We start from the raw sequence: 10,450 nt of genomic DNA on the forward strand, positions 1-10,450 counted from the left end.
TAAGACAGACAGAGAGACAGTCATGTTTTGGGGCAAACTGACAAGCTTTGTTTATTATTAATAAGAGCACAGCAGTCAAACTCAGAGAAGTGATGTCACTCTATCACAGGCCCTTGGTGAATCGCTCCAGCAGGTCGTCTGTCCAGTATTCATGGTTCCAGCCAAGGAACCAGCCGGTGAAAGTGGGCGGTTCAAAACCCTGTTTCACCATCACTGTGGGAGTACGGGGGTCTCTGTCGGCGGGGTCACTCTCAATGTACTTGACAGCTGCAAACAAACATAAACAAAGCATCTGTGTTATCTGCTAGCATCTTGAATCTAGTCTGTCTTGTATTATTTCCTGATTCAGTGTAAAATGTAACAATTGATCCTGTCAGATCTCTCTGAACTTATTTTTAGACTAACATGTTTTGTCCTAAGAATACCCGGTGCATTTCATGCATTTTCATGTTTTTCCCTCTACAGTTTCTTACTGGATGTATAATCCGAGAGCTTGTGGGATGAAAAATGTCATTGCTTCAAGGTAAACTTTCTGCATATGTTATTCATCTTGGCTAATCCATTTCAGTCCCCATACTTGAAAGCTCTGTAAATATCAAACTTGTGAACTATAAGAAAACCTTGACAGACATGTATCTGATAATGCAGAACAATGGGGGAAAATATATACTATAAGTTGCAGTACCATGAGTAAGCACCAAAACAAACTGACAAGATTGAGTGGACCTATCCCATTGCACCCATGATGTTTTTCTCAACCTCTGAGTTTGTTAGACCAACATCAACATCATATTTCAAACTGACTCCCTGTATGTTTCACCTGAGGCTGCTGCCTCCGTCCTCTCCTCCTGCCTGGCATCATCTCCGATCCAAACAAACACCTGCAGGAGGACACTGGATGTTAGGACACACCGATGACAGGAAAGGGAGATTTTACCTCAGCAGTGGCTGGAGACTCACCTGGTCCCAGGTATCCAATATCATGACATCATCAGTAGCGAGGTCATCCTGTGTCAGCTCACCTGGAACCTCCTCCATCTGAACACACAGACACATATATATTTACTTCCTTCCTTCCTCCTTCCAATGAACTTCTAGCAAACACCTTCAATACCAAAACACAAAGTAAACCCAGAGCAACCACCTCATAGATGTGTATACCCAACTCAGCCTCAAATCTCTTAGCAACTTTTGATTTTCATTAGGCACAGGCTAAGTTGTCTCATGATGCTAGCTAGTTCCATAATCATATTCACGTTACTTATGGTTCATCATAATGCATCTGGTATGAAATGGGTATAAGCCAACACTTAACATTTGTACTAAACATGCCCACTTTATTATTAACTGATGGCAGATTAAGAATTGTCTTTATCAACTGAAGCCTTCTTGACTGTTTAAGAAATAAACCCTAACCCTGTTCCCTAAACCACCTCTATTTGGGATTTGGCTCTACCAAAAACCAAGTGATACCTATGCAAACTCTGGAAACATCCTACCAACTACAGTGAATCTGCATCATACTCTTTAATGCTGGCCAATACGTTCTTGACCACTCATCTTTTAATACTTTAAATAGCATTGACATAAATGCAGAAACTGTCATTAGAGTGTTGGACGCTGATACACTGACCAGGAAATTTCCAGTCTTGTTGGAGCACGCAAACAGGCGAGGAGGATGAGCTTCAAAGTTATTCTTGCATGACAACAGTCTTGTTGTACGACAATAGTCTTCCTTCCCCCCCAACGCATCCCAGAATGCATCTGTTAACATAAACACAAAAATACAGACATCAGATCAGGTTCTTTGGAATTCAACAAACATTTTTTCGGTCACCATAGACCAAACAGACCAAACAAAACTGGAGACCAACCCTTTACCTTCCTCATCCCCCTCCTTCAACTGGTTGGGGGTAACTTGCAGAATTCCAGCCAGTTTCTCAGCCCCCTGTGCCTCAACACAGCTGCTGCTCCTCCCTGTCCACATCCAACATCCAGAGGAGGAGACCAGGAGGAAGACATCACTGGAGTTAAGACAAGAAGCAGCCGGTTCCACCTGAGGAGAAAAGAGGAACGAATGAGCCAGGGAACAGATTAAATTAATGTAGTAATCAGCCCATATCAGTCTGATAACAACATGATGTACCAGACGTGGTGTATAGGAACTACAATAGGCAAAGAGATCACATTTACTCATACGACTTAAATATCCTGCAGTCTGGTCCTGACACAACTCAGTCTCTGTATGACTCTGGTCTTCAGTCTCACCTCCACAGCTCTGGTGTGGCCTGCAGGATTGGAGCGAACCTGGAAAAGGCGTGTATCTGCCTCCACTGATTGGCCGCCCTCTCTGGAAGTCCCACCTTTGTACACCACCATTGGTTGGCCCCCAAACAGGCTCATGAGGTGGTCAGGCTCTTTTCCCTGACCCACATTCACCTGCAGACAGACAGACTGGTGAGTGCAAAGCATCCCTTCTGAAAGGAAATCAATCCAGTGTCTAGGTGTTTTAAGAAGACTGGGTTCATGTTCCTAGCTAGCTGTACCTGAACAGCACTTCCTCCTAGTTCATCATCCAGCTGGACAGCCAAGATGGCTGATGCTCCAATCTCATCCTGGCTAGACTCTGCCCCCTGCCTGAGAGAGAGAGAAAGAGAAACCCATAGATTTTGCCTTGAAAGTAAGTTCTTCTCTGTCAGTAATAGTTGGGGGAGATGCACCTGTACAGACATACCTTGGAAAAATAAAAATAGACCCAGGTGGGAATCCATGCATACAAGCTCATTATTTATGAATGACTTGTTCAAAAACAACTGACAACGTTCTTTGTAACTACATATAAAATACGTTTTTGACCCCAATGCTCTTTGGAACATGTTGCATTGAACATTTAGCATAGGGAGTCGATATGGCCATGTCTGTGGGACACCTCACTTTATGTAGATAAGAATACCTTGTCTATGGGAAATCTCACCATATGTAGATGATGTGACCCTTTCTGTGGTTGTGATGGTACTCATACAGGATGATGTAACTGTCTCCTCCATAGAACTGTCCAAGGACTGATGAATCAACAGGAACTTTGTCAGATCCTTCAATACGCCAGATCTACAGAGACAGGCAGAAAGAGATACCAACATAGAGTACATTTCAAATGAAATTTTAGTGAAAATACATCTTCCCACTTAAATGGACTGTAGTAGTTCAGTGCTATTTGTTCAGATGGGGTTGTGATAGGTTAGACAAACAGAGACCAGTCATTACCTTTTTCTCCCCATCTCCTTGGTCAACCATCCCATACTGTGCTGACATTGCATCTGAATCGTGGAGCTTTGACACATCAAATTGAACCTGTACAGTTAGAAGAGTTAGTTTAAGGAGGCAGAGCAGTTCTCTGAACAGGTCCTTAACTTAATTTTGAACCTGGTTTACCTTCTCTATATTTGCAATCTGATTAGCTACATAGGCCGTTCCCATGCCGACAGTGTCATCAGAGTCCCTCCAGTCTTTAAAGAACTGTTTGAAGAGCGGAGTCTCTCCATGCTCAGGAAGGACCTGAACCTGAGGGGGTGATCATGTTAGGAAGTTAAGATGCTTTGATCTGTCATCTTTAGTCACATATTTTTTCAGGTTTGCACTTCAGTGGATAATTAACTTTGTATCAGTATTGACCAATATGTGTATATGTTTACCTGCGTGTGTGCCGGGTAGTTCATCTTGTGAATGAACTGCTCTGAGCTCTTCAGAACAGCATGACGCTCCTCATTGTTTGCATCCTTTCCTACACACACAGAGATGTACACCACAAACCAAATTAGCAGATAGAGACAGCCTGATCAATATCTTGAATGCAGGTGATCAGCTACTTGTGTGTTTTTTCTCATTAACCAATCAGATTAAAGACTACTTCTCAGAGCTATTTCTAAGAACAGTTTGTTTTTTAATCAGTCTGAGCTGGCCCCAGACCAATCTGTTTGGAATAAGACCAGTGCAACTAGTTAAAGATCAGTCAAATGTGGCTTCAGACAAGTCTATTTGGATCCAAAACAGCCTAAATTGTTTAAGAATTAGACTAAACTGGTTTCAGACCACTGTTATCATAAACAGAAAAATGTGAACCTTTCCAGACAAAGATTTGTCCATTTGCTCCATTGTCCAGGATGTAACACTCGCAGGACTGCAGTGTAGACTGAGGAAATGGATTTTCCTCTGCTGTCAAGGTAACCTCAATGTCTCCATCTGCATTGGACACCTGGCAACAGGTAGACAGACAGGCACGGACAGATAGACAGACAGACAGGCACAGACAGACAGACAGACAGACAGACAAACTAATAGTTAAACACTGGGAAACTCTGGGAGTGAAAGTCTTTCCCAAGATACTTTGAACTGGCATCATTACTCCCTTTAATTGGCATGCAACAGACGAGAATCAGTAGTGTTGCCAACCGTCCCATATTAGCCAGTATATCCTGTAGCTCCAGCTAAATTGATGTGTCCCTAACGGGATGCTCCTTGTCCTGTATTCAAATCACTTCTATTTAATCACTAGACCACACTGTTCTGATCGTGGATCAGATTATCAGACACAGCCAATAGCCCGTCATGCACATCATGTCCACCATGTGTCACCTGTCATCCAATCACAGCCCCTCGCCCATGCATCAGATATATAGCATCAAAAGCACTGAAATTCATTTTAGTTTATGGATGGTGTTGTTCATTTGCTTTGTGGCAAACAGGCGTGAAAAAATATTGATAAAACAATGGGAGGAAAGAAGATGTGCAATAAGATGTGCGGGAATTTTCAATAGGAGACGGAGGTCAGCCTAACACAGCATGTTGCTACAGAGACGCACAAGAAGGCCACACAAGCAAAAGGTGCAATGTATATCGATGCATATTTTGTGACAAAAAAAACACATTTAAGCTGTCAAGGCCGTAAGACATATCCATAAAAAATAGAACTTAGATAGTCATGCCTCTCTTTTTGATTAAACCAGTTCTTTTGGACTGTCAGAGGTCAATAAGGGGTCCGAAGTTAAGAATGAATAAAACTTTCAGTTTTAGTAATACTACATATCAAATGAACATTTCTTGCGTATGGACTACATCCACACACCATACCCACACTGCTGTGGCACTGAGTTGCAAATACAATATATTGTCCTTTTTTTTGGCAATGAAAAAAGTGACCAACCGTATAAAACTGTGACAGTTACAGTGTGCAGACTAAATGAAAATATCCAAGTTACCTTGTAAAGTTTTGCCAGTTTCCTGTTAGCAGAATCCATTTTGGTATCATCACTGTGAGCTTCAGGAAGCTCCGGTTTCTCCCCAAGGATCTGAACAAAGAGGTCGGATTTCAACAGGTTGAAAGGCAGAACACACTGCCTGTAATGCTATCCGTTAACCCACTGTCAGTCACCTGATGACCATTTAGCCTTTTTTTTTTATCCGTATAAACAAAAATCTGAAGCTAGAAATCTGCAGTGCAACTACAAATCTGCTCTTCAACAGTCTTAGTACTTCTCAAGTTGCTAGTCAAACTATTAACAATGGCAAAGCACAGAAGTGAGTCCTCGCCCAAAAAACAGTTAACTACAATATTTGGCACATAATTAATATTATGTATAATATTAGTTGTGGTATTGCTATAGTATTCCCTCATGTGAAATGCTTAGCTGGTGTCATCACCTCCAGCATCCTTTCTGGCTCCGAACCATCGTCACAAACAATCAGTTTTGCTCTGCCACACCGCTCATCGTCACGGATACCTTTAGACACCTGTCATTCAAACAATTAATTAATTAATCAATTAATAAATCAATTATGTAATGATACAAGTTGATGTCACAGAATACTAATGGTGTGATCAAGTACTGTCAGCACTCACCATTGTGGCCTTCAGTTTTTCAAAGCGGTTGCTATGGGAACCCGACCACTGGATGATTTCCTGTAGGGAGAGAAACAGGTAACAGTACAGCTCTCTCTTCCTGTCTTTCTCTATATTTGCATATATTCTGTCTATATTCTGCCTGCACCACCTCATCTGACTTTTCTCTCTGTTTCACACTGCAGTTCTACCTCTCTCCCTGTCTTTCTTTTAGTATGTCCCCCTGTCTGCCTGTCTTACCATTATGTCTCAAAACTGTCCAACATGACCAGATGTCTCTTTTTGTTTCTCACTCACAGCATGTCTCACATGTCTGCCTGTCTCTTTCTCCCTGTCTCATCTATTTACCTGTTTCACCTTCCTGTCTGCAGCACTCACTCACCTCTGACTGACTGTCTCACCATACTGCCCATCCTGCTTGTTTCATCTTTTCACCCATTTTTTCTGCCAGTCTTACCTTTCTGTCTGTCTCTCTCAGCAAGTCTTACCTCCCATTCTCTCTCTCTATTCTGATCTCTTCTATCCATCTCCTATTTCACTGCCTAACCGCTTAAGCCATTCTTTCTGTCGGCTTGCCCCTCCTGATTGTCTTACCTGACCTCTTTAGGTACTATACTCTCCAGCACCATGAATGCAGAAAGAATTCCTCTGGTTTGTGGTTCTCAGGGAAGTCTCTATTGAATAGTTCCTCTTCAAAAATAATTGTTTAGTCCTCAAACACCTACAATGTTCATGGCAGAGTATTGTCTGCCAACTTCCTCTCCTCTAGCTCTCAATCCTGCCCTACATGCCTTTTTGTCTGCGAGTCATACCTCCTCATCTGTTTATCTCTTTTCTGGTCTCACCTTTCCACCTCCTCACTCTTTTACCTGTCTCGTCTCTCTGTCTATCTATTTTGGCCTGTTTCACCCAGTCCACCTGTCCCATCTCTTTCTGCTTCACCCCTTCCCCTGCCTCACCTCTCCCAGGTCCAGTATAAAACTGTCTCCCTTGTTGAAACTGTCCCAGGTCACAGGAACCTCTGTTGCTCTGACGACGCGTCGACCTTTTACTTGCAGCAGCCTCTGAACTTCCACGTCATTGGTCACCACATGGTTGAACCCTGATGCCACGCCCCCTTTCTGTGAGAGAGAAGGTGTTGTCCTCAAGGGAAGAATTCACTGAACTTGAATCAAAGTGGTGACTCTTCGTACAGAGAGGGTCTTTCAGTTAACTATGAATAATTTGTGTCTTTTTTTCTTTTGGATCAGTAGCAATGTCAGTACTGCTAATCCTGTTTATAATATCTCATTATGAATTTATGTTTCCAAAAATTTTCAGAAAGTAAAGTTATAGTTCTTATTAAAATAGATATTAACATGATGACACATAAAAGACAAAAACACACAAGAGCACTAATTCAAATACAAGTAAAGAATTATGTGATGCACAAGCAATGAGCTCCTGTTGTTACCATGTACTTGAGTCCTTTCTTGAAGTACCCGGTGAAGGTACTGGACTCATGGCCCTGAACTTCGCGATACTGGATTGGCAACCCATGTAGATAGTCATCCATCTGCACTGTAAAGATGACTGCTGCGCCACTCTCATCCTGTGAGCACTCTGAGCCTGAGAGACCAAACAGAGAACATAACCACGGTTACATCACCATCAGCAAAAGAGGCTCCTACTAACATCTAAAACTACTAAGACTTTAAGTAATAATTTGTTGTCAAGTCAAAGCAACCAATTCAAAGAGTGTATCTGACTGTTGGTGTCCCTCAGGGTTCAACTCTAAGGCCACTTCTGGTTGGGAGGATCAAGACTACATTCATAATGAAATAATACACTAAAAAAAAGAGTGAGCAAAGAATTATTTTCATTAGTCATTATTAATCATGTATTCTTGTATATTTAATACATTATACATTGCAGTAACAGTACATGTATTGTTGTGCCTGGACAGAAGTGCAGGTTTTACTGCAGGTATATTTGTAGTGCTGTATGATGTTTTACAGAAGGTGTCCATGAATTTTGTAGTAATACTGTATAATGCATTGAAGAAATTGTTCATTAAGTTTTGCAGTAACATTGCAAGTACTGCAATACCTTGCCAATAGTGCAGATCGTACTGCATGGCTCCGTTGCGGTTCTTAATAGTATGAAGAACAAGGTAAGCATCTCCGGTGAAAAACCCTCCATGGAGATTCTCAGTAACAGGAACAAGCTCCATTTTCTCCACCCGCCACACCTGAAGTCCCGCCTTCTGACCTGCATGCTCAAACTCTGGGTGGTACACCATGATGTCACTGGAAGGGGGGCAGAGACACAGAACACCTTAATAAATAAAATGAAGGCTTTTGTTGTAGACCCTGATGTTTATATTGTGTTATGGTGTGTGATAATACACAAATATTTCACAAAAATTAATGGAGTTTTAATTTCAATAACAATTTTGGCTTCCCACAATCATGATGCCATGGTGTGCTTGTCCATAGGTTTTGTCATGTGTGGAAAAGGTTTCAAAATGTTTGTTGTTATATTTTAGCCACAAGAGTACATCACCACTACCTCAAAAACACATTAAATTATATTTTTTTAAATGTATGTATTTATCATTATTATTGTCATTATCATTGTTCTTATTATTGTCATTGTAAAGATGCGTTAAAAGTGAAACAGGCTTTGAGAGACAGTTTGATAGAGTGAGACAATTATGCTGACAGGGACACAGACAGGCTGACAGAGACATATAGTACAGGCTGACATGAGGATGGACAGGCTGAAAGAGAGACAGACAGGCCTGAAAGAACAACAGTACATCACCACTACCTAAAAGATGCTTTTTTTAAATGTATTGATTTACCAGTCAGAGTCCGGGAGGCAGACACACTCTGTACTTTTAACAATAGACTAATAATAGATAATAATTATAATAATATTACTATTATTCACAAGCTCAGTGAATTGGAACGATACAGAGATGAATATGCCGGTCTGTGGAGGTAGCCAGGCTGGTATGTTCTTCTCTGTATCGTTCCAATTTAACAGTGACCAGCAAAATTTCTTGGATAAAATGCAAATGTTTGTGGGTGGAGCTATCCATGGAAGTTGGCAGACAATACTCATGAACATTGTAGGTGTTTGAGGACTTCTAATTCTAAGGACTTTTTGAAGAGGAACTATTCAATAGGGAGTTCCCTGAGAACCACAAACCAGAGGACTTCTTTCTTTCAGCATTCATGGTGCTGGAGAGTACAGTACCTAAAGTAGGAGCTTAAAAGGTTCCTCTAAAAAGGGTTCTAGGAACTAAAATAGGTCATAGTTCCTGCAGCGCAGAATCAATTTTAAAGGTGTGGTTTCGACCAGTTCCTTTCTATGGAAAAGTTCCAGCAGTCCAAACACGCCTCATGATGTCATATGCAGAGGAAAGAGCTAAACATTTATGTTGGCAGAAACATATCAGTGTTATGTTACTTCAGATTACAATCAAGTTTAGTTTCTTCTCTAAATTGGTTCCATAATATGCAGCTTGAGAAAGAAAATGTCTTTTCTTACTCTGATATATTGGAAGTAGACTATTTTATTTTTTTGTGACAGAATAAATATCTTCTCTTGTGCACAGGGTAATGTCTATCAGTTATAGGACCACAGGGATAAATGGACTGACTAATCTTATTACAAGTACAAAACACATTTGCTGCATCTGAGATAAATAGGAAGTGACTCCCAGTTGCACAGATAGGCAAATAGTTTCAGGCATTTTTTGTGGATTGGAGAATATATAATGATTGATTTACATGACAAATTCACCATTTAACAAGTAAAAACCACAAAACGAGTTACCATCTTTTAAGTTAAAGTAAAACAAACTAAAGAAACTTGTCTGCGCATTATAGCGATGAATTACAGGATAAGGAAATGAGGAAATAACGTTGTAGGTGTTGTTGTTGACGGTTTACAGGTAGCATTGTTACTGTTTTGATAAGCTGGAGGAGTCAGAGAAATAATGAAGAGGTAAAGCAAAACTCACCGTCAGTGATTGTTTGTTGGAAGCTGCTGGATGGAAAGTGTAGCAGCCGAAAGCTGAGTTCCACCTGAGACGCTGACAATGTAGGGAGGGGCTGTGGGGGAGGTGCTACAGGTAACTTTAACCTGTCAAAAAAGGTCCTCCTCCTCTACCACCAATTTACCAGCTGCCACACCCAGCTAGTAGGAATAGGCTACATAGAAAGCCCGAACCACATTTGAAACTCAAGACCAGAGGCCCTGCTCCGGAGCAGCTCATGTTCAGGGGTTAAACCTTGTAGCCAGGTTTGACAAGGTTTTAATTTGGGGTGCCAGTCAGAGTCAAATCTGACAAATAAAAATTAAATGCAAACACAAAATATGACATAAACAAGAGCCACAAAACAATCAAACAAAACAGCAATGCGATTTCAAATATATATATTATCAAATCCCACTTTGAAGAAGCTGGAACCAAGGCTAAATAGCATATTGTGAACCAAATTTGCTGCTTAAAAATCCTGTGATGAGTTTTTAGTTGGTAGCCTATAACCTATACTGCGTTCA

At 41.0% G+C, this 10,450-nt stretch overlaps 1 protein-coding gene across 1 annotated transcript; it reads right to left on the reverse strand.

The window, feature by feature from the left end:
- Window positions 1-25: 25 nt before the first annotated feature.
- Window positions 26-10,048, reverse strand: LOC109989127 (gelsolin-like). The gene is made up of 19 exons (XM_065966520.1): window positions 9,909-10,048; window positions 7,985-8,184; window positions 7,350-7,504; window positions 6,856-7,017; window positions 5,897-5,956; window positions 5,698-5,787; window positions 5,256-5,345; window positions 4,120-4,252; window positions 3,693-3,781; window positions 3,433-3,561; window positions 3,265-3,351; window positions 2,975-3,108; window positions 2,547-2,637; window positions 2,269-2,439; window positions 1,882-2,056; window positions 1,634-1,764; window positions 961-1,038; window positions 821-881; window positions 26-267 (listed from the first exon to the last, which is right to left on the reverse strand). Exons 2-19 carry the CDS (start codon window positions 8,175-8,177, stop codon window positions 104-106), a joined length of 2,193 nt encoding a protein of 730 aa, XP_065822592.1. The 5' UTR covers window positions 8,178-8,184; window positions 9,909-10,048; the 3' UTR covers window positions 26-103.
- Between the last annotated feature and the right edge of the window lie 402 nt (window positions 10,049-10,450).

Source organism: Labrus bergylta, chromosome 2 (assembly GCF_963930695.1).
Source record: "Labrus bergylta chromosome 2, fLabBer1.1, whole genome shotgun sequence".
NCBI classification, from domain to species: Eukaryota; Metazoa; Chordata; class Actinopteri; order Labriformes; family Labridae; genus Labrus; species Labrus bergylta.

What these genes read in the sequence shown, in the direction of transcription:
- LOC109989127 (XM_065966520.1), bottom strand. Translation starts at nt 8,177, where the DNA reads ATGGTGTACCACCCAGAGTTTGAGCATGCAGGTCAGAAGGCGGGACTT. An exon ending in TTATACTGGACCTGGGAGAG is followed by an intron (nt 5,957 to 6,855) that starts GTGAGGCAGGGG and finishes CTCTCCCTACAG; the next exon opens with GAAATCATCCAGTGGTCGGG. An exon ending in GCCACACCAGAGCTGTGGAG is followed by an intron (nt 2,057 to 2,268) that starts GTGAGACTGAAG and finishes TTTTCTCCTCAG; the next exon opens with GTGGAACCGGCTGCTTCTTG.